The sequence below is a fragment of the Schistocerca nitens genome, chromosome 6, assembly GCF_023898315.1.
Source record: "Schistocerca nitens isolate TAMUIC-IGC-003100 chromosome 6, iqSchNite1.1, whole genome shotgun sequence".
Classification (NCBI taxonomy): domain Eukaryota; kingdom Metazoa; phylum Arthropoda; class Insecta; order Orthoptera; family Acrididae; genus Schistocerca; species Schistocerca nitens.
Window position 1 is genome coordinate 165,358,199 of NC_064619.1, and position 25,465 is coordinate 165,383,663.

The window sequence follows — 25,465 nt, forward strand, 5'->3', positions numbered from 1 at the left end:
TGAAAGTATCTTTGGGTTTGCTGCCGAATCCTAAAATCAACTAGATTCAGTATTTCAGTGATCCAACTGTTTGCCATCTTCAGGAGAATTCTGTTTCTGCTGCCGAGTCCCACTGAGAACTGATCAGTTCTCAGCAGGACTTAGGAGCAGAAACAGCATTCTCCTGAAGATGGCAAACAGTTGGATCGCCGAAATATTGATTTTAGGATCCGGCAGTTAACCCGAAGAGACTTCAAAGACTTATAATGTCCAGAAAGCCTACAGAGTCATATTATATTACTGCTTGTCACTTCATTGTAATTGTCTAGCACTATATATTCTTGTGTTTGGGCATAGAGTGTGTCGAGAGTTTAGAATTCTGTCTGCTGTGAGTGCTGTAGTTGCGGTCAAAATGGAAAGAGTTATGTGTATACTGGTTTTTATATAAGAACAACACTACCTTCTTTGTGCGAAGGAAACGAATAGATAGTATTTTAATTTTTAATAGAATCGACAGTATATCCAATTTTTGGCAACACATGTTTGTAATGATTTTCTTTTGTAATGCTAGGAGTCTTGTGAAATTTGCTGAATTTCCCCAGAAGATTTGATGAATAAATGCCTCAAAGTGGCAATGATAGAACTCTACATGGTTTTCCTCTTGTGAATCCTGATTATTGAAAGTTACCTTTATTTCATTCCAAGCTAATCATTTAGCATAATTTTGATAGTAGTAACATTTAGTTTCAGTCCATTTTGATGGAACCAAGATTCAAGTCCTTTTTAAAAGTATTTTTGACGCTCTTTCATGAATCACATTTTTAGTTAGAACTGATGTGTCATCAGCAAATAAACTTGAATGGACATCAATAGCATTGGTATGTTATTTAGACAGAAAAGGAACAAATAGGGACCAACTTTCAACCCTTGTGGAACTCCTTGGAAAATTGTTTTCCAGTGTGGGGTGTAACTGTTTGAAACTGAAGTTACAATTATTCCTTATTTCCTATGTGTTATGTAATACTTCAACCATTGTAAAGCAGTGCCCCTAATTCCACATATCTGTAATTAGTAGAGAATTAAGGAGTAGTTCAATGCTTTAATTAGATCATAGAATATTCCTTTGACTTTTTTATCCTTATCTAAAGTGAAGCATATTTTTTAATAAACTCATTGATAGCATTTGTATCCCTGTTGAAATGCAATTTTGTGGTTAAAAAATAATTCCTCATATCCTCTGTTGAAACCTTTTTGAAAAAAGGTTTTATCTCGGCATAGTTCAATACATTTGGAAAACAACCTGTCTCAAAAGACTGATTTACGATAACCGACTCGGGTTGTGAAGTGGTATTATACACACTCTTGATTACAGATGTGGGTATTTGAACCCATCCAGATGAGGCTAAGTTTTTTAAAAATGATATTTCATTTTCCACATTCTGTTGGGTGATTTTTTTCCAGTAGTTTAAAAGATATGTTCTGGATGTTTTCCAAGCTTAACAAATGTGCCTGATCTTAATAGGCTGCCATTTTTATATTGGTCTCATTAATTTTAAGAAGAATTCATTGACACAATTTGACATCTGAGGTGGGTTTACTGCAGTATCATTTTCAAATCTTCAGCTCCTAACCTTGACTGAACAGGTCACACTACTTTTATCTTATTTCTGTGTTTGAGGATGAATACACTATTTGCCATTTTTTTGTACCTGCCACTTCAACCTTTCTGAATACAGCTTTATAGTATTTTATAGTATTAGTATAACAAAATCAGCATTTCTAACAACAGAAAAACCAGGATGGAATAACGAGAGTATTGTGAAAATGATAGATTGCAAATCAGGGTCTCCTCTATGCGGTGAACAGCAGACAGGTGCAACAGAAAGAGTGCTGTACATCTGAGCTTTTGGTGAAGAGGCGCCTTCTTCCAAAATATAAAACACAAGTGCACTTGCACGCACACACACACACACACACACACACACACACACACACACACGCACACACACACACGACCACTGTCTCTGGGCATTGAGGCCGGACAGCAAGCAACCTCACCTGATAGGAGAAGCAATCTTGGTGGTGGGAGTAGGGACAAGTCTGGATTGGGGAGGGGGAGGGATAGCAGGGTTGCGTCTGATTGTTAGGGTTATTGGCAAAAAAGTGTTCCCACTGTGGGAAAATGTAGAAGGAGAGAAGATCTTTGACAAGTCGAACAAGATTAACTTTGGGAGTGGGGTGAAAGTCAAGGCCTTAGGAAAGGATGAGACCACCTCCTTCTGCACTAACATCCCTAATACCCATGGCCTTGACACTATTGAACACTAACTTTCCCAGTGCCTGACTGATTGCAAACCAACAATCTCCTTCCTAGTCACCATGGCCACCATCACCCACAATTACTTCATCTTTGAAGAAATTACCTACATACAAATCCATGGTACAGAAATGGGCACCCACATAGCACCATCCTATGTCATCCTATTCATAGTCTATTCAGAGGAATCTTTCCCAAACACCCAGAATCTCAAACCCCTCATCTGGTTCAGACTGATTCATATTTTTGTGATGTGGGCCAACACCCTACCTACATTCCTCCAGAATCTGAATATCCTCTCCCCCATTTGTTTCATCTAGCCCTCCTCAACCGAACAAGCTACCTTCCTCTATGTTGACCTCTACCTCAAAGATGACTGCCTCAGTACGTCCATCTATGTCAAATCTACCAACTGTCAGCAGTATCTCCACTTTAACAGCTGCCTTTCATTCCATATTAAGAAGTTTTTTTGTACAGCCAAGCCATCTGTTGCTGCCACATCTGTAGTGATGAGCAGACCCACTCCAAATATACCAAGAGTCTCACTGAGACCTTCACAGACCTAAATTAGCCCTCCCAACCTTACATAGAAACAGATCTCAAATGCCTTGTCGATCCAGTCACCTACCAAGTCCCACATTCCCACTGTCCACTGTCCACTCTCAAATGAACACTCCCCACATGATTCAGTATCACACAGGACTGGAGAAACTGAAACTCATTCCCTGCCAGAGTTTGGAATACATCCTGTCGTGCTCTGAAGGGAGGAATGTCCTACCCACTCTTCAGACAGTTGCATTTTGCTGCTCACTGAATGTACAGGATATCCTTATTCTAGCCCTTCTCCCAGCATTTTGTCTCACGGTTCATGTACTCTTAATAGACCTAGATGCAAGACCAGTCCCATACATTCTCCCACCATCAATTACTCCAGTCCAGTCACAAGCATCACCCATCCCATCAGAGGCAGTACTAACTGTGAAAGCAGTCACGTGATGTACAAACTAAGCTGCAGCTGCTGTGCTGCATTCTATTTGAGGGTGTGGCAACCAACAAGCTTTCTGTACATGTGAATGGCCACTGACAATCTGTGGCCCAGAGACAGCTGGACCACCCGTTGCTGAACATGCAGCCGAACACGATGAGCCTCACTTCTGTGACTGGTTCACAGTGTTTGACCTCTGGATCCTTCCTACCAAAGGCAGCTTTTCTGGTTTGTACAGTTAGGAACTCTCACTGCCATATATCCTACGTTCATGTAATCCCCCCTGGTCTCAACCTTCTTTCATTCTTTTCCTTCATCCACCTATCCCCTTCCATGCTCCCACTCCATCACTACACAGTCTTTGATTCCAACAACTTTTTTTGCCCTCCTTTCCACTCCCCTTTCACCCTCCACTCTTTCTCAAACCACCTGACTGCACCTAGTAGAAGCCCTATCCTACCCCACCATGTCCCTGACGTCCTCTAACAAACAAAGTTTACAGCATCCCCCACTCCTACCCTATTATCCCTCCCCTCCCCTCCCCTTCCCTCCCCTGCCCCAGCCTCCTCCTTAACTGCACCACCCAGATTGCTTCTACCATCAGGTGCAGTTGTTTGCAGTCCAACATCAGTGGCCAGAGACAGTTGTCATGTGTGTGAGTTGTTTGTGTATGTTTCTATTTTAGAATGAGACCTCTTGGTCAAAAGCTCACATGTATAGCAGTCTGTTTGTTGTGCCTGTCTGTGACTCAACATCTCCTGTGTTTGGTGAGTAGCAATCTAACCTTTTCATAACACTGTCAAGATCAGAATTTCCGTTTGATTTTAACTCATTGAGAAGTTCTCCCTTTCTGCTACTACAAATTTTTATTCCTTGTATAATCTGGTTTAGTTTACTTGTTACTTTCTTTTGCAAAGATCTAGAAGGAAAATATTTATTATTAAATATATTTTTAAAAAAAAATTTAAGAATTTGTCGTAGTTTATGGCACTTGAACTGTAACGATCTACAGAACAGCTTACAATACTTAGTTTACTGCAGAATAAATCCATATTATTTTTACTGAAATTCATTTTTATGTACATTTCTGGAGGGTTTAATTGATCTTCTTTTGGGAATACAGTTAACATAGCTGCATGATCCAAAGTACGTAGACCTAAGTAGTGCTTATTTTCATTTTCAAACTGGTAGTTCATAATAATATTATCAATGCAGATCACTGACCTGCTGTATTCTCTAGTACCTTCAGAAAAGTTTAAAATGTCAGATTTCTGATTTTTGAGTCACTGCTTTCAATTAAGACATTTAAGTTGAAGTTTGCTGTAATCATAACTTTTTTCATAGCTAAGAACACTTTTGTTACAGCACAGCCAGTAATTCTATAAATTACTGTAATCACTGTATTCAGAAAACTTAACTCTATAGAGCACTTCTCAAACACACTCTCGTCATTTAAATAATTAAAATTTTCTCCTGCTTTACAAATTACTGGAGAATCAACAAGAATGCAGGAGCTTCCATGAGATTTCTTTCTCCTACAAAAGCTGCTAGCTAGCTTTAAATCATTAATACTGTTTAAACTCACATACATACTGTTAACTAGTCCACACTGCCTTTAGTACTTGAAAATCTAAGACAAAAGATTTCTCCGGCACCAATGAAATTGCTTATTTTACTCATGAAACTATGGTTTAAGTGACAATCATGTTCAGGAGAGAAATTCTCTAAGGAAAGAATTGTATTACTGATAGCATGTAATTCGGAGGGATCAGGCAGTTATCATTATTTATCCTTGGAATAATTTAAAAACCATGATGGTTCAAAAATGTAATAAAATACCATTTGCAGAGACAGTGCATAAAATAGCATGAATGGTGGCTGCTATGTTCACTATATGGATTTTCAGCTAGGATAAACAATTATTATAAGAAGTGCAAAATCACAATTATTGTTAATATTCATCTGGAACACCTACATACTAAATTAAAAGCTATGAAGTTTGTATTCATCCTCTAAATACAAGTATTCTACAATGATGTGATCACGTCATTACACACAAACTTGAATTTTCTCTATTTGAAGCAATTGATCTTGAAGATATTTATTCAGAAACAAATTAAAAGATTATTTCTCTATGAGTTTATTATATGGATTACATATTTTGCCCTTTGCATATAACTTCGCGACCCCACAGATGACTGAAAATTGATTTCACCCTGCAAGATTTGCATAAGTACCAGATTCATTGGCATCTCAAAAATCAGCAGATATTGAAACAGAGCAGTTTCTGCCTTGTTAGACTGCCCTACAGTGTCACTTTATGCAGTCGGTGGTGGTGGTGGTGGCGGCGGCGGCGGCGGCGGCGGCGGCAGGAGTGGTGATGGTAGCTGTGGTGACTGTAGACTCCTGTTTATGAGATCATTCAAAGCTCCAAAGTTCTCATCAACGTAGACGACAAATTTGACAGTGACATCAGCATTGCAGTTCCTGTTCACATTATATCAGAAATGTGGAACATTATGAAAAATGTGTGCAGCTATTTAGATGCTCATTCAACTGAATAAAACAGTGGATGGTACTGAACAGTTCTGTCAAAAATGTGATACTGACAATGACACTGCAAAAATGGTAAAACATTTCTTTCTCTGAAAAGCATTAATATACTGCATTTAATATTGCAGTGTATACTGTGTACCTAAGAGAGCAAATTTTAGCAGGAAATTGAATTAATATACCATAATGGAAGTAATTGTGTAAATACTGTATTGCTTTAAGTATTTGGGTTTTTATGTAAACAAACATGGCTTGAGGGAAATGTGTAATATGGCAGCGGTGCAGTTCTCTACCTTAATGCTATGTGTTTGGTATTCAAGAGCACAGCTCTGATATAAAATTAGTTTTTGACAATAAATGCGGTTCTGCCATTGATTAAGAAATTTAATTGGGGTAACCAATGCCCTTGGATAAAATATTCTTGGTTCATTTGCAATGCCATATTTGGATAAATCATCAATATTTTGATATGTAAATATAGGGTCACCATAAAAAAGTCTCCCAGTTATAAATTTTAATAGTGTCGTCAGCTATAGACATTGTAGTGGGTTGGTTCAAGGTCACTACTCAAGAGTAATTCAAACCGTTTTAGATAAGCGCATTCACAAGTACTGCTTTTTTTTCTCCTCATGCAGCAGTAGGTACGCAAAATGGTGACTCCTGAGTACAAGGAGCTTTTTGTTCTGCAGTTTGCTTAGAGTGATTCTGTAATTACAGTTCATTGTGCATTTCATTAAATTTATTTGTGATCCCCTTTGTGGCAACAACATCCGCTGTTGGTGTAGTCAGTATGAAACGACTGGATGTGTGTGTAGACGGCCGCTGTGGCCGAGCGGTTCTAGGCACTGCAGTCCATAACAACGTGGCTGGGCTGCTACTGTTGCAGGTTCGAATCCTGCCTCGGGCATGGATGTGTGTGATGTCCTTAGGTTAGTTAGGTTTATGTAGTTCTAAGTCTGGGGGACTGATGACCTCAGATGTAAGTCTGGGGGACTGATGACCTCAGATGTTAAGTCCCATAGTGCTTAGAGCCATTTTAACCATTTTTGATGTGTGTGTAAAGGAAAAAGCATGAGGAGACCAATAGTGTCTGAAGAGGAAGTTTAACCTGTCAGAGCAGCTTGCCTTTATAATCCTAAGAAAGTCTGTTCAGAAAGAAAGTCAAGAACTTCAGTTGCCGAAGTTGACAGCAAGGAAGGTTTTAAGAACATGTTTACACATGTATCCATACCAGTTACAGTTGGTACATGCTTTAAAACCAGACAGCTGTGGTGTATGTCATAACTTTGCAAGTGAAGTGTTGCAGGAGGGAGATGACTTCCTTGATCATTGGTGTTCAGTGATGAGGCAACTTTTCATTTAAATGGGAAGGTAAATTACCCATAATGTTCGAACCTCCTCATGAACTTGTACATTATTGAAGAGACTACCAAAATTAAACATTTTTTTAAGTTCCCTTATAGATGAGGCTTATCTGGGGTGTTGCAAGAGTGGCTCTTTCCCCAGTTAGAATGTGAACCTCAGAACTTTATTTGTCAACAAGATGGAGCCCCTCCCCAATGTCATCTTTTTATATGGACGTTGTTCAATGTTGAAGTTCCTGACCACTTGAGTTTCTCTAATGGTCAATACGACAGTGCTCTTTTCCACTGGCTTCCACATTCACCTGACCTCACGCCGTGCAATTTTTTACCTGACACCATGCAATTTTTTCCTTTGTGGCTTTTGGGAAGACTTGGATTTTAGGTTGGATGTGAGCTGTATAACTAAAGGTGCATGTTTGTAAGAAAACCTAAGTTAGTTTTCTGCAATTTGATGTCTGATCCATTGTAAGTAATCTAAATTAAACTGTTATATTATACCATCAAAAGTGGAACATTCCTTTATGGACACCCTGTACATAAACTTTTATCAAGTGGAAGCAAATAACTATTGAAAAGTATGATGCTGTATCCAAATTTTATTTATGTTTTCTGTAGTTTTTTATGAATCGGGTATGAAAGTTTTTATGACTATATAGTTCACTGATTTCCGAACCAAAGACACTTCAGATAACAACAGCGCAAATACACTTTTTCTGTTTAGCATTTTATTTTTCAACACTGCTGCTTTCAGAAACTAGAACAAGTTGTAATGGAGTAATTTCATTGTTTCATTTGGGAGTAAATATTGAATGTGACTTTGTTTCTTTCTAAACTACTTTAACACGAAATTACTTCAGTATGGATAATATGTTGTAAAAATACAAAAGCGTAAGATCCAATGATGACAGCATAGCACTGTCGAAACTAGTCATCCAATAAAATGCTTTTTTAATGATCTTGACTTGTGGAGATTTCATCAGTTACCACACATTGTAGACCACCCCTGAAGCTGACCATTTCAGGAATATATAAAAATCATCAATATGTGTCACTGTTCATTGTTGCCTACAAAAGAAGAAATTGCGTTAATACATAGTATTGCCCATGCTACTCAGAGAATCTCCTTACTAGTTTGATTCTAGTTTTAGGATTTGCTGCTACCTTTATTTGCTCTTCGTGTGCTTAAAATACTTTCTGCAACATAGTGTGTAACAGTGAACTTGCACCACTCCCTCCTCCCTCAATAAATATTCCATTTGCAGATGGTAGAGGGAAAGAATGACTGGTGATACACATTTCTACATACCTGAATTTCCCTTAATTTTATCATAGTGAGCATCATAAATGAATGTGTGCAGTGGGAAAGAATGTATTTGCTGATATGTCTTGGAACATCCACATGTGAAAAGAAAGAATAAACATAATGTGAAATACATCATCATTCTAGTAGCTAATTCCAGTGAATTTTTTAAAAGTATTCTGTGATTCTCTTTGCTGCTTACTAGACAAAATATGTGAAACCGCATGGATTTTCTTTCAACATGTCCTCTGTGTTCTTTTAAGCCCCATGATAAGTGTATCTGAGTGATTTCCAGTAATTCATAATAAATGGTAGAAGAGTTTCCTATTTTATTTCGTTCATGGAGGATTCAAATTTCATTTGGGTTTTTATAGTGAATCTGTCTGGCTACTGTTTCCCCACTAGAATATTTGTGATGTCATCCTTGTTAAATTGCTCTAGGTATGTACTCCTGTATATTTATAGTTTTTATCAAATTCAGTAGTTGTTTTTCAATTGTACAGGCAAACTACACCAGATCTTTTAACATATTTACACATATTACATCACATTCACATGTCAGTTTTTGCACCAAGCATTGAGTATTTACCTGGCTTCTTGCAGTTTACAATAATTTCTAATTAGGTGACCTCCCACTATACAGTTGTATAATCTGAAAACAGTCTGTGAGAACAGTTGCTGACATTGTTATGGCCACTCATTCATGTAAATCATCAATAGTAAGGGGCATGTCATTTTTCTTGTGGTACACCTGATGCTACTTTTACCCCAATGATGTTTTTGCATTGAGACTCATTCAGCAAGTTGTGTATTTTGGAAGTTTTCAGTCCTATTGCAGTTGCTTGTATGGACTGCTATCTGATTGATCCCCCCCCCCCCTCCCTCTCCCCTGCTGGGACTGTGTCAAAGTCTTTCCAGAAGTAAGAAAACTAGCTCGTTAACCTCTGCTTTGGTTTCAGTAACACATTTTGAAAAACACAACTTTAGATGTATTCTCAACTTGTAAGATGTGTGAATTGGTTGTTACCAGAGTCATTACTTCTTACAGCAGTACTCCACATACTAACAAAATTTTTGATACACAATACTGTTGAGGTGGTAATAACTGAAATGAAACTCGGAAGTACATTTTCTCAAAAAATTTAGACTGTGGTCCGGGAAAGCAACATACTTAGTCAATAAGAGAAAATAATAAATTTTTGTGTTTTATTTCCTCTAAACATTGATGTGTTACTCTGACACTACAATAAGGTATAACATATTTATGTTTCAGGTTGACCGTGAGATGCGAAATGCTCGAAGACACCTTCACACACATACAACTCCAGGCATAGGTGGTGGTGGTCGAGGTGGCAGCAAACCTAGGTTTCCTCAGCCAGGGAGCAGATCACACTCAAGTAGTGGAAGTCGAGACCATTTCTAGCCCCGCCTCCGACATGGCTTTGGCGGTCGTCTACGCCTTTTTACCTGTGTCCTTGCACTTGCTGGGAGCTCTTCCATGTGGTGAACTCTACACACATTTCAGTCCAGATTACAAACATCGCTATGGATGTGGCTTTTACGTTGGCTGTGGCAGTGTCCTCATATTTCCTGTATAGTGTGAACTAGGCATGTCATATGCTAACATTGCAGTTTTAGAGTGGTACATGTTATCAGCAAGAATTCTTGTGGTACTAAGTATTAGTTAGCTGATAAGTATTTAACAATTGTTTTCGTAATTAGTTGACAGCCAACATGTACGCTTCTTACCATATTCTGAATCCAGGCGTAATGGTTTTACATTATAAATAGGAAGAATTAAACTCATCAGTGAAATTTCTGTGTGGAGTACAACATTTGATGAGGCATCAGTGCAATCTAATTTCATGACCATGAGTCTGCAAAACCTAGGTAGTTGGTGTAACTGACATCAAGTTCATATTGAGAATACCAATTTGCATTGAATTACCCTGGGCAGTTTTAAAATGCCCATATATGCAAACCACCATTGGATGGATCTTGCAGATATGGTTTTGGGTAGTACATAGTTCAAAGAAATGTGACTATAAGGATTTTCCTCTTAATTTCCTGTTTTTATGGATGAAGTTATTTATGTATTCACTTGCTGGTTGTCTTAATCATGGCTTCCGCTAAGCAGCTCAACTTATTGCACAAACCACTTTGACACCAAATGTTTCCTTAAAGCATAATATTGAACTGCAGCAACTGGAAGATAATGTGATTTTATATGAGGCAAATTCTTTCTAGCTGTTGCAGTGAATCTTTACCTGTCTATCTCATATCCCCCCCCTCCCCAAACCTGACTTTTGCACATGTTCTAGTGGCTTTGCATTTTGTCTGTTCATCCATATTATTTATTTCTTTGAAAATATGTTATGGACTCTCTTTTCAATGGTGGTTTCTAAACATGCTAAAATAAACATACCCTTCCATTCAATTGCTGTAAATATTGAAGCTGTTGTATACATAAATTTGTTGGTCATGAAATCCTTGTATAGAATCTGTTAGTGTATTGTACATGAGCATTCCTTGTAAATACTCATACCGTGGGCTGTCTTACCTTTTTATTTGTTTTATTGTGTCAGTACTTTTGGTAACAATGTAAAATGTGCTAGTTCCCTGGAACCGTAAAAATAGTAAGATATATTGCAGAATTTTTTTCTGCATGTGCTAGAAATGGAAGAACATAGCCAAATAGGGAAGAATGTCTGAAAAGCTAGTATATCCTCTTTTTAATTGTACATTGCCTATAAGGGAAAATTCATGGTTCAAAAATGGATTACTGTTTTCCTGTGACTATTATTTTTTAATTTTTTTTTTTATGTGTCTCATTCATTCTTTTCTTGATGGTAGTAATATGATGTTACTTACTGATGACTATATTTTGTGCAGTCATTAATAACATTCTTGTTGCTCTTTACACGGGAGAAAATCAATAACAGATTATTATAAAACATTGGAGGATTTGTATTACTGCAGTTATAAACTAAAACAACGGGCCAACGTGGATGACGTATTGTTACTACAGTTATGACTAAATTTATCAGTTTTGTTGTTCTTTTTCAAGACTTTTCATTTATCTTGTTAAAAACCATTTTGTGAGTTTTATCCAGTCAGCTATCGTAAAACAAATAGGAATTTAAAAAGATCGTGGAAGTGTAATACCATCTCCAATGATAGCAATATCAATGGCATGTTAAATTCTAGAACTAATAGTGTTATTAAGCCTCCAGATTTTATGCTGATTTTGTTTGTTTCCATGTCATACATTAAATATGCACAAGACCAAACAAGAGACTATAAATAATGACACAGTGCTGATCCATTTTAACTGATTTTTTTCCTTCATCCAAATGTTGCCTTTTTTTGGGACTACTCATTTGCAAGGTTCTGTCTGTTGCCATATTCCATTTGTATTTTAAATTATGGTGAAACTATAGTGCCAGGGGCAAATGCTTTGACTTTTTAGGGATATCATTAACACCCTCACCCCTTCAGCCCTCCCTGTTCACAATGGATTTGTAATGTAGCCTTTAATTATTTGTGGGGGACTGAATGTAACATGTTCTGTACAAGAAATAGTATTTGTTTCTGTAATGACTGATTAGTATAGAAATTCAGTATCAGCTATTTAATATATATGTAACAAGTGAAACAAATGGTTAAAATTTGGATGCCATACATAGAGGCAACAGAAATATGATGCTGGTATGATCTATATTAATATTTTTTCCTGCAAATTGAATAGATTTTAATATGATGCTTGTATGTCTACTGTCTTAATCCAGATAAAAGTTTGTCACTACTTTGAAAGCAGTGCCAGAATTATAAAGAAAAGCTGTCATAAAAATGCTTTTTAAAACAAAATATACTAGGCAGAAAATGTTAATTTGTTGCCATGGAAATAGTGCAGATACTTAATCGTACAATATAAAGTATGAGATGGCTAATGCAGTCATTGCTATCTAATGCCATTAAAAGAAGGGGGTGGGGGCGAAATATTGGTCAGTGAAACTGACTGCTTTTACTTACTTTGTTGCAGTATTTTTTGTCAAATTATACTTTAGAAAATGTAACAGTGTCCAATGTTTACTGTAAGATGAGCAGATATGTTTGAGCATTTTAATGTAGTTTCATTGTAGTGGGATGTGGTAGAGTGTTTCTGTATACTTCTCACTTGCATAATAGTTTAGCAAAACTTGGTTCTTTGGAACCTTGAGGGTGTATTTTTGTCATTTTTATTATCATTATTAGACATTATGTGGTTAATTTGTAAGTTTTATCATAACATTTGTGATTAAATTAATGAATTGACTTAAAGCTGATTAAAAACTAGTCCTGAATTGTACTTGAAGCAGCTATTTTGCTCGGGTATTGTATAGTGTTTATCAAGAAATTTGTACCAATTACTGTTGTGAAGAAATTGTATTTTATGATGTCAGTTATTTTGACTCTGGGGCTCCCATTTTAATATACTTGAATGGTTGTGTTTTATGTATTTTATGCATATGGTGCGCATATGTGTATCCAATTGCTGTTGTACAATGATAAAAGGACAAGGATAGTGCAGAGGCAGCCAAATTTGACAATTGTTGTGAAGGTCTTTCGAGTTTTGACCTTTATCTACCCATCTGTTCTGTTCCGATAGTCCATCTTTCAAAGAGCCAGTCAATATGTGCTGTATATGTCCGAGCCATGCGGAACAGTACAGTCCGTCCCCTTATAGGATAGACACTCTACAAAAAATTGTCCATCTCTCTCTCTCTCTCTCTCTCTCTGTGTGTGTGTGTGTGTGTGTGTGTGTGTGTTAGTGTGTGTGTGTGTGTGTGTGTGTGTGTGTGTGTGTGTGCGTGTGCGTGCGTGTGCGCGCGCACATTTCCACATATGTATGTGTGAACCTGTTAGTGCAGTGTGCACATATGTAAGGGTGTTGGTGCATGTGGGGCTATGAGAGACAATGTTAGTACTTTCGGTGCAGCATTTAGTTGCAGAACATTTCTGTAATCATTTTGATGACTTGGTAGCTATTGAATAACGATTAAATATTTTAAGATTCTGATGTTTGTATTTGTCTTTTGTATTATAATTTTCTGTGTAAATTATCCATATCGTACACTTTGTTATTAATTTATAAATAACTTAAAATTTTCTGCTGTACTCTGAGGCAAAAAGCTAGTGTATACAAAAAGAGATGGTATTGGTTGTTGTGTAGTTTCCCATATTACAAACCCATACGTGATTTGATTCAGTCAATGTACCTTAGAATCTAATAATTGTAACTTAAATCGAATTTTTACTGTTTAAGAGCAGGATTTAAAGAGCATTTCGTATCTTGCTAAGTGCAGTGCTTAAAGACTGATTCATAGTTGTGTGCAGTAACCCTGTATTAATTACTATACAGTTTTTAGCTGATTTTGGAAATGATTCTTCAGAATAGTGTTACAGGAATTGTTAAACCATTCCAAAAATGTTGTTTTCTTTGGAGTTTATTTAACAGATAGCTTACACAAAATTAATGGTGGCAGCAAATTGTATCTTATTATTTATTGTTATTAATTGACTGTGGTATGAGTGCATATTATTTGTAATGTTTTTAATACTGTGTACTTGGTACAAAAGAAATGTTTTGTTATTTTATTGTTGATGTTTTAACCATAAATATATATATATATATTAATAATCATTTTCTTCTTTTTGGAAGCAAATTTCTCAAAAATGTGAGTATATGCATATATAGTATACGTGTAGCTCAGAGGGAGAATGTATATGGTATTTTTCTTCTGAAAGAGCCAACCGAAAGATAAAAGAATTGTTCAAACTCAGTGAAAAACTTCCATTATATTTTCTTGTTGGGAGGAGGTGGACATGGGCATTGGACTTGTATTTTTCTCTACACACCAATTGGTTATCTCATTTTTGTGACATGCAGTGTAATAAAGATGCCCAATAGAAGATCTACAGAATTCATTAGACTTTTGACAGTTCTGATGTCTTCTCTTTTTGTTAAACTGCTGTGCAGTTTATTAATTTTTATATAATGTCTCTAGAGCAGATCACACAGTCCATTGATCTGTTGTAAAAAATGACCAATATCAGGTTAAACCTGCCAGTTTATTGAAATTGTATTATGAAATCAAAAATAGATATAAACTTTTCATTAAACAAAAAGTTTTTGTGTTCATTTTTACCTGCACTTCTTCATTACACCTGAATTGCAATAAAATATTTATAGGAAGCAGTATGTTTCTACTAGATACTTTGATGCTTCCATACTCTCTTCCCATAATTATATGGTGCTCATAAAAAGGAAACATTGTTGTGATTCAAGAGACATTTGTCATTTTGCAGAATTTTATTGTTATGTACTACATAATTTTATCTCATAAATCCAGGTCACTGGCTATAATACTCGACAATGTGGCATCTCTGGAAAGCACTAATGTTAGTTTTGTGAAATTTATGTCATTGACATCTTTCCACAAAGAACCAGACCCACAGATATCTGTAAATGAGAATGTACTATAAAACATTTTTCCACCTGTTGTGTGCAGTAACCCTGTATTAATTACTACACAGTTTTTAGCTGATTTTGGAAATTATTCTTCAGAATAGTGTTACAGGAATTGGTTTACAAATCACTTGTCAATGTGGACGGCACTCTTGGTGCTTCGACATCTTCTGCGAAGGGTAAAAAGAACGAAACAAGAGGAGTAGGTAAAACTACTCAATTTGTTCTTATTAATGGACCTACTTTATTTTGTGGTGCGAGGTTAAATTTTTCGTTAATGAAAGTTTCTTCTTCCTCCAGTTTGGGTAACGGATGGTTAACTGTAGCTTTCGTTGCTTGCAACAATGCAGGAAGAGCCGGTTTGGAATCCTTTGAAACTCGGGAAATCTTAGCTTACCGTACTATACCTGTGTCTGAGATTATTATTGCTAGTGAGGGTTCCTACCTTTTACCTCACGGGAGTTTGTCTTTGTCTTGTCGTAGACGTTGTAAGATAAATTCTGATTCCAGCGTTCACTTATGGGTGAAGGCTAGTGGTCCTTCTTCTTTGGAAGATTGTCACATTGTGGGTGATTGTACTTTATATAATCATTGAAAGCAGTTCTCAACAAACGGCCCTTACAGTTCATATATGCATTGAGTTTTTCCTCTCAGATTTCCTGAATAGATGCTAAGAAATAGGTTTATGGCAATAAATTTATTTATTTCTGTTAGAAACTCGTTGCTGGAGCAGTGTGTGGCTTCTGAGAAGAGTACATTTTTTTCTCCAGCTTCTGTTTTGTCCAGAATGAAATTTCAGAAGGATTAGTTGCAGATTTGGCAGCATTTTTTCTCACAAATTATTTGCTTTTTATATCATTCCAGGTTCAGTCAAGTAATGAAATTTTTACAGACCATGGAATACAATGTTTTAGTATTCGATAATACATTGAGAGGCATCATACCTTTAAAGACTCTGCAAAGAAAGATGAGCACCAAAAGTGCTGCCATTTCTTGAAACTTTTCTGGCACAAAGATAATATTGGCCACCTTACTATAAACAGAAAACTTTCCTAGACATATGGAAGTTCTGAATTTACATTTCAGTGGCTTGGCAGAAAGAATCACATGTGTGCTAATATAATCTTACTGAATTGTAAAATGCAGGGTGTACATAAATCCTCTTTACAAATTCAAAATGCAGAGGCAAACAAAAAGACAGATTAATGAAAATTATTACAAAATAACACACACAACTTTTTTGCTCAGATTAATACAGTTCTATATAGGCATGATTAGGGAACATGGTTTACTTCCCCTCGGTTATGAAATGATTTAGCAACTGGATACTAATTAGAATAAAAACCTGTCAAACGTAACTTCGCAGATAAATTATTCCAGCATTATACATACATCGGTTTAGACCAAGAGAGAGAGTAGGCCAAAACTCGTTTCCACAACTTAATATAGAACAACCTGCCTGGCACAGTAAATGGAGGATATCAGGAATTTGTGGCTTAGTTGCAACACAGACATACCTTCGGATGCTGTGTACCTACCTGAATTCTAGCCACACGTACTCCACCTGTTACCTGCCTGCCCTTGCTTGTGATGCCATTACTGTTATGCTGTGTTCCCATATGTGAAACCTGATGGAACTTTGCTTGAATACAACATTACGCAAGGGGTCAGTACATCACGAAAGAAAGAAAAGACTAATCAGGCAAAATCAAACAGGTTATTGAGGCTTTATGTCCTCCAATTAAGTTGGTGTACACATGTTACAATATTTATGCAAAGTTCATGATAGCTCTCATCAGAATTAAAGGAGGTTGCACAACTGAAACTGGTTACAATTCACAAGACAATTCTGCCCTAACAAATTCCTCTTGTGGAACACACTAAAATGATGATTCTCCCTTCATTCTTACTCTCACAAAATGTCGTTTCTGGATGGACTATTTTTCTTTCCCTGATTGCTCCTGCCTTGGAATCTTCCACTAGCTTTTCTTATTACCAAGGGGTGTCTGCCCTTGTAAATTTTATCTGACTTTCAGTTTTCAGTATTCAAATTTTTATGACAGCATCCAGAAAACTCTCAGATGATGCACTATAAACCCCGTCATGATGACTTGGTATACTTGGGCACTTTGTTGCACCATCTCACATCGATGGATGCCACCGGCCTCTGTGCGCTACCACGGATTATGATTTCAGTACTTAATTAAAACTGAAATATCTCGCGATCCATAACTCTTCATCACTGTGCAGTTTTTACCTAAGTGTTTGGTACAAACACTTAAAATAAATGACCACATCCATACACCTTTTGTTCTAACCTCTTTCTTTTGGTACTCAGTTCTTATGATTCAGGAAACAAGTACATCAGCAATGTATGTGATCAGTGAATGAACCTATCACTGCCATGTCTCAATTAGCTGTTCAAAGGGCATAAAGAGAGGTCAGTGACGTCCTGTATTTCTGTTTGAAACATAATATTTTCAACATTGCCCACATAGAAAGAAGTTGAGGAAAATATCTGGTGATTGAGGTGGCTAGGGAATTGAGCCACCCTTTCCAAACCAACCAGTATGCAAATGTTTCAGTTTGGAACTCTTGAATATGTGGTCCCCAGTGTGGTGGTGCACCATTTTGCTGGAAAACGGTGGTTGGTTGAAAGTCATGTAGTTAGGGTGTACAACATTTGTAGTTATTGTATAAAACATTAAACCAACCAGTATGCAAATGTTTCAGTTTGGAACTCTTGAATATGTGGTCCCCAGTGTGGTGGTGCACCATTTTGCTGGAAAACGGTGGTTGGTTGAAAGTCATGTAGTTAGGGTGTACAACATTTGTAGTTATTGTATAAAACATTCTCGGACTTCCTGCTGCATCAGTCAGAGTAAAACCTTACGCTTTTGATGTAACTCCAACACCTTTGTCGGGAGCAACTGACAGTCAAAACTGCTGCTGTGTGGGTTTATATATCAGCATCTGATTGGTCAGTAATTACATAATGCTGCCACGGGTGGTATTAGTATCTGTGCTGGTGGCACCACCACACCTGTAGTAACATAAACATTGCAATGAATATCTCTGCCTCTTCTCTGCATTGAGAGCTCTCCTCCATACCCTCTAAGATCATATCTGCTGTCACATTTGAAGTTCCTGTCACAATATCTGCTGTCACGGTTGAAGTTCCTGTCATAATTCTTATTCCTACAGCCACTTTAATTATAGAATCTCAGTATGTAGGAGCCTGACACAAAATTTTTGTTTTGTCGAGTAGTATTTCGCATTTTTTGTGTGGTTGCACTCAGCAACTGCAGATTTCTCCAGTTCTTGATTTTTAATATGCCACTAATATTCTGCACAATGACTGAAAATGGCACAGAACTAACTGATGTAATTGCTACTGCACTCGCAAGGAATGTTATAAATCCCAGTGATCCTGAGACCGAGACTATCCTCGGTAGGTCGTAGCATCTCCTTTTTCTGCTTAAAGAGGTCAAAAAATATGTCTTACACCTTGTCTTCCCAGGACTCTTCCTATTTTTCTGGATGTAGAGCTGCAGAAAGGAAGGAACATTTTCAGTAGCTCATCATGTGAATGCGCAGCATTTTCAAGTTTCCTTTATTGGAGAACACTGATCCATAGCTGTTCTTTCGGAACATGTACTTCAGATGTTTAATTTCAGAATCTAAGTGGTTCTAGTCAAAAAGCGGTTTTGCTATGTGTACCATTTAAAAACTTCTCTCTCCTGGACTGGATGATGAAAACTCTGGGCACTAAGATATAAATCATTGTGCATCAGATTGCAGTACGCTGAGTGGCTGAGGCATCCATCAGACTTTCATTGTACCGACACATCTAAAAGTAGCACCTTCCTTCTTTCTCGGTCTGGACAGCGAACTGGATGTTTGAGTGAATACTGTTCATATTTTTAAGGATATGCTCAAGAGCTTTTACACCCTGTGGCCAGACTATAACTGTGTTGTGAGCATAATGATAAAGTGAAGATGGATGAAGGGGAGCCAAATTTAATGTATGTTCCTCAAAATGTTCCATAAAAAAGTTGGCAACTGCTGGAGGCAGTAGAGAACCTGTAGCTATTCCATCCATCATTTCATAAAATTTATCGCCATTCAGTAAATAGGTGGTCATCATAACATATCAGAACAACTTCTTCATTTCACGAGGATAATGCTCTGCCAACAGTTTCAGTGTGTTCTACACAGGAACTTTTGTACATAGTGAGGCCACCACATCCACACTGACTAAAACATTGTTTGGGCCATCTCTAATCTGTTAATTTTCTCAATGAACATCTGAGCGTTTTTGATGTGACATTCACAGCGGCCATCTATCGGAGTCATCAACTTACTTAAATATATGGCCAGTCTGTAGGTAGGAGAACCAATAGTGCTAACAACTTGCTACAATGGAATATCTTCCTTGTAGATTTTATGTAATCCATACAGCACGGGAGGTCTACAAGCTCTTGCTCTAAGATTTTTGAAGGCATCTTCTGGTAGACCATAATTCTTCAGAGCTCCACCATTTTTCTGCTGTGTGACAGAGTTGAGTTCCATTTTAGGCATTTGTACATGCTGTCTTCCCATAACAATGCCTTTTTGCTGGGATATTCAGCAGTATTAAGAATAACCATGGCATTTCCCTTGTCAGTCAGTTGCTCTTGAAGACGACAGTAGAGGTAATCATCAAAAACTTGGTTTTACCCTGAAATGACATGACAAGAAGTCCAAGAATGTTCTATACAACAGTGCCATCACGAAAGACTTCATTCTCATTTGCAGTTATTGATGTCCGACCAAAGATCTTTGTTACACATATCATTACACTTTACATTCATCTTCTTTTTCCCCTGAAGTTCACTAGTCAGCATGGGAGTTTTCTAATAATCAGATTTTTTCACTTGTTTAGTTCCCCTGAAAGTTCAGAGGTGACCTCATCTCTCAGACACATTCAGTTGAGGATTGTTTCATTTGCAAATACTTGTTACAGCATTTAACTACAGACTCTTTTTCTTTGTGGTTTATTATTTGGCTCCAGTGTCTGCAATAACTCCTCTTTATAATAGTTCAGTCACAAATTTTGATGTAGACTTTGTGCACTGTTGAATGTGGTAGCTTTTTAAGTGCCTCTCGACAGTAGAGGTAGACTTTCTGGGAGAACAATTGAAGGCTTGTATAACGCAATTGATGTTTTCCTCAGACACTACTACTACTACTACTACTACTACTACTACTACTACTTGCTTTATTAAACGTTGCCTCCATAAATTTCTTATGACACACACAATGTGACGGACATCTCTCACATTGAGTTCTGAAGTTTCACTGAGTTGACTGCTCCAATTTTGTTTCAGTAAACCATAATATTTCTGTGCATTCTTTCATTCATTCACACATCCTGTTCTGTAACTCCCATCACAAAGAAGAAACTTCAGGGACATTACCAAATCAAATTATACATTAATAGAAACAAACACTGCTGGATAATTCTGTAAATAACTAGCAGCAAATTAGGACTACCACTAATCTAATCAGATATGTATTTGTGGTAATTACTTTGTGAAAGTATGTTAGGTGCTCTCAATCGGCACTACCTGTGATGAAATCACCATTGAAAACTCTATATGCAATCATTTCCCCAATTTCTACCAACAAGGAGAGGTCCCCAGCAGTGGGGTGGACTATTTGAAACCGTCTGTACTCTATACAACAAAGTAGGTAAGGGGTGTAGGTATTGCACCCTGCAGCCATCACCTGTTTTTTTATGTCTAGTTCTGTAAGACCAAATTGAGGAGCAACATAAAAAGTACTAATAAGTGAAATAAAATGTTTGTAAATCCTAAAACGGTGACAAGCTATAAGTTTATATAAACCAATCACAATATAACACAGGAATCAGCTTAATTTTTCAAGGAACTCTTCAACAGAATAGGAGGAGTGATCCTTGATGTTTTCCTCAGACACTACTACTACTACTACTACTACTACTATTTGCTTTATTAAACGTTGCCTCCATAAATTTCTTATGACACACACAATGTGACGGAGATCTCTCACATTGAGTTCTGAAGTTTCACTGAGTTGACTGCTCCAATTTTGTTTAGTTTAGATATGAAAGCACATGGATTACTGCTAAGATTTTTTGTGGCTTATTGAAAATGGATGCAACATAATACTGTACGCCTTTCTGCACAAGAGTCAGGGAGGTGCTATCCAAATGCAAATAGGATTTCTGCCTAGTATTAACTAAGTGAAAGCTGCTAATTCTTTGGAATAAGCTCATATTGTTAACAAGAAATGGCATTAAAGAATTTTATCGCAGAAGAAGCTGGGTAGCCTGTGGTGTAGTGGTTATGATACTAAAATGTTGCATGTAGGGTCGTGAGTTCAACTCTTACCTGAAGTGAACAATTTTAATTTCTATATTTGGTTTGAGTACTTTCTAGAAGTATCCACATATGTCAAGAATCATTGTATCGGAATTTTCTGTAGCTGTATACATACCGTATGTGTTATGGCCACAGGCAGTTCACTCCACGCTCTTGTATGTGCAAGAGCTGAATAAACCTTCATTAAATGAAGTAAGTGTTCGTCATTCATCTAATTACACCTTCTTCTATGTGACATTATTCAGGTGGGGACGCTGGGTATTGGAACTGGTGATAGCGCACATTATCGACGACACAGTGGCTCCCATCAGGCCAAGACAGAGCTGCCGTTTATGTGGTGAGAAAACCGAGATCAAGCCATATTCAACAGATCACAATCTATCAGGGACAGAAGAAGAAGAAGAAGAAGAAGAAGCCATTGCGATGACAGCAACTGTGTGCCACCACATGAGACATCCTTCTGGGTTCTCTAGTGACGATGGCCAAGATCCAAACAAGTGGCTGAAGGTATATGAGCGTATAACCAAATTTAAAAAATGGGGTGACACCGTGTGTTTGGCTAACATATTTTTCTACTTGGAGGGCACTGGCAAGCAATGGTATGAGAATAACGAGAAAAAGTTCACAAGCTGGGAAGTATTCCAGGCGGAAGTGCACAAGTATTTCGTCAACACACGACAACAGAAGTGCAAGGCACAGCGTCCAGGAGAAACTACAGTATCCCACATTCAAGATGTCTTGGAGTTGTGTAAAATAGTGGATCCTAGAATGGAGGAGGAAGATAAGGTTGCACATCTCATGAAGGGTGTTGCTGAGGACATGTATCAAGCCCTATTACTGAAGGATGTTTTGACAGCAAATGACTTCATAAAATGGTGCCAGTATATCAAGACAATGCATCAAAAAAGAATTACATGCAAGAAGTACAGCTTCCAAATGTCATATCAATGTCTGTGATGGAGGAAGAAACTGATATCACAAGTGTTCTTCGTCAGATAGTGAGCGAGGAAGTTCAGAAGGCACTTGGATTGCACGACAAGCAAAAAACCGAGACGCTTCAAAAGGTCATAAGGGAGGAACAGACATTGAACCCACTCTCTCGTCCTTCATTTCCCTTTAAAATGGTGAAAAAGTTGAGACCCAGGCAGAGTTGCATTCCTACAATGCCACATGAGGAACCTGTTTGGGTACCAAGGAAGACTGACATCTGTAGGACCTAGGATAACCAACCAGTATGTTCCCACTGAAAACGAGCAGGACTTGTGGTGCGCTACATCGAAAAAAGCGGTGGATATCTGATGACGCCCACGCCAGAAGACAGCAGACCGATCTTAGCCGACGCCAACTCCGGGACGACGAAGATGAACAAGATGATGAGGGTGCAGGACGATGCAGGTCACCATCACTGCAAGCTAGCCGCTGAAGGGGACGCTCCCCAACACACCGATCGAGGTCTACATCACCGTTTAGATGCTCCAGCCGATCACCTAGCTGCCGCAACCTGGAAAACTAAAGGGTGCGATGTTCCTTGGAGGTGAGCTCGCCGAAGAGAAAAATCCTCTGCCATTATAGGAAACTACATCAATATCCTCATGGATGGCCAACCAGCCCAAGCTCTTACGGACTCTGGAGCATCATATTCAGTCATTTTGGAGAAGTACGGTTGCTAGTTGCAGAAAACCATGTTCGTCGACAGCAAAACATCTCTGCTGAAGGTGGCTAATGGGAAATACGTAAAACCTACAGGAAGATGTATCATTCATGTGGGTATAAGTGGTCATACACAGCCCTTAGAGTTCATCATCTTACAAGAGTGTAGTCATGATGCCATTCTTAGATGGGACTTTTTTTAACGCTTTTCAGGCAATTATAGATTGGTCGCTTGAAGATATGCTAGATGAGATGAGATACTGTGGACAGGAAGATACGCATCCAAGTGTGTGGAGACTGTGTAAGCTGGATGAAGTGATCATTCCTGCAGTCAGCGCTAGAAAGGTAAACTGTCACTTGTCATGCCATGCATCAACCCATGGATCTTGTAAGAGGAGTATACCACTGAAGATTAACTTGGTCATCCCATCCTCTGTCATCTCGTTTAAGAACATTCGGTGAATTGTGGATAGTTAACTGTCACCAAGAACTGCAGATCCTTCCAAGATGCATGTGTGTAGCAAACGCTGAGCCATTAACTGAGGAACAGCTGAGTGTCACAGAAACCTCCCATGCCAAGTCTGTGGGCGAAATTCTTCAAGAGCCCTATAAGGATCCTGCAACCCAGGATAAATTCGAAGCTTCAGTGACAGGCAACAAGCGGAAAGGTGATGAAGAGCGTAGTGGCAAAAGAAGTTGTAAGTAGTTCACCGCCAGGGCGAGAATCAGTCATCAGGAGTTGGAGTATGCAGGACCGATGACTCGTTCCCAGACTAGGAGTACTTAACACTGAGATGCTGTTCTCTTAAGGAGGGAGCAGTGTCGCAGAAGAAGCTGACAAGGGAACCTCCCCATCACAACCCCCTCAGATTTAGTTATAAGTTGGCACAGTGGATAGGCCTAGAAAAACTGAACACAGATCAATCGAGAAAACAGGAAGAAGTTGTGTGGAACTATTAAAAAAAAAAAAAGCAAAATATACAAACTGAGTAGTCCATGCACATGTAAACAATACTGCTCTGTGTGCCTGTGCAGCTTCGCAAAATCATAGAATCTTTTCACAAAGAAAACACATCTAACGGTTGCACAAGAGGTGTACAACCTGGAGGAATGGTAATCATGTCTACTCCCACACTAAAATTGCACAATGCCTGATCCTTCTGTCCTGTATAGCTGTCAAGGAGATAATAATTGTCTGAAAATAAAAAGTAAACTTTTCACTCGAGGGATGACTTGAACCAAGGACCTCTCGTTCCGCAGCTGCTCACGCTAACCACGGGACCACGGCGCTACTGAGTTCACACTATCCTTCATGTTGCCTATCTTGCGCATGGACTACTCAGTTTGTATATTTTGCTTACTTTTTTCATAGTTCCACACAACTTCTTCCTGTTTTCTTGATTGATCTGTGTTCAGTTTTTCAAGGCCTATCCACTGTGCCAACTTATAACTAAATCTGAGGGGGGTGCGATGGGGAGGTTCCCTTGTGAATAGCACCGTGGTTATGATACTAAACTGTTGCATGGAGGGTCATGAGTTCAAAACTCACCTGGACTGTACAATTTTAATTTCTATATTCGGTTCGAGTACATTCTAGAAGTATCCGCAAATGTCAAGAATCATTGTACTGGAATGGTCTGTAGCTCTATGTATACTGTGTGTGTTCTGGTCGGAGGCAGTTCTCTCTGCACTCTTGTATGTGCAAGTGCTGAATAAACCTTCGTTAAGTGAAGTTAGTGTTCATCATTCATCTGATTACACCTTCTTCTACATGACAATATATATATATATATATATATATATATATATATATATATATATATATATATATATATATATATATATATATATATATTTTGTGAGTCCAGTTTCAGAATATTTGGAGTAATGAACAGGGGTTCACGAACTTTCACCATTTATTGCCCGTTTCTGAGCCAAAAATACTCTTTGAGAATGGGAAGAGTTATCCCAAAATATAATACCATACATCATAAGCGAATGAAAATAAACAAATTAAACTACTAATTATCACTTACTTCAGATAGTGTTCTAATAGGAAAAATGGAAGCATTAAGTCTTTGAAAAAGATCCTGAACAATGGTATTACCACAACAGTTTACTATCTATCTGAACACCTCGAAATTTGTGCTGTTCAACCTCACTAATCATATGCCCATTCTGTGTAATTGAAATGTCAACTTGGTTGAATTGTGTGTTAGAAACTGTAAAAACTGTGCCTTACTGTGATGAAACATGTAAATATATGTACGCACAGACCATAAACTTAAGTCTTGAATTGCTCTATTTGAAACAATGCCAACGTTGTACATATCCTTTACTCCCAAGCCAGTATCATCAGCAAACAGAACTATTTTAGAATCACCTGTAATACTAGAAGGCATGTC

General features: G+C 37.8%; 1 protein-coding gene across 1 annotated transcript in view; it reads left to right on the top strand.

Moving 5' to 3' along the window:
* LOC126262381 (protein bicaudal D) overlaps positions 1–14,609 on the top strand; it is a 115,365-nt gene extending 100,756 nt beyond the window's left edge. Inside the window, exon 13 of the mRNA XM_049958977.1 lies at positions 9,772–14,609. Within this exon, the coding sequence (XP_049814934.1) occupies positions 9,772–9,921 (150 nt within the window). The 3' untranslated portion in view covers positions 9,922–14,609. The remainder of the gene's footprint in view (positions 1–9,771) is intronic.
* Positions 14,610–25,465: the final 10,856 nt, after the last annotated feature.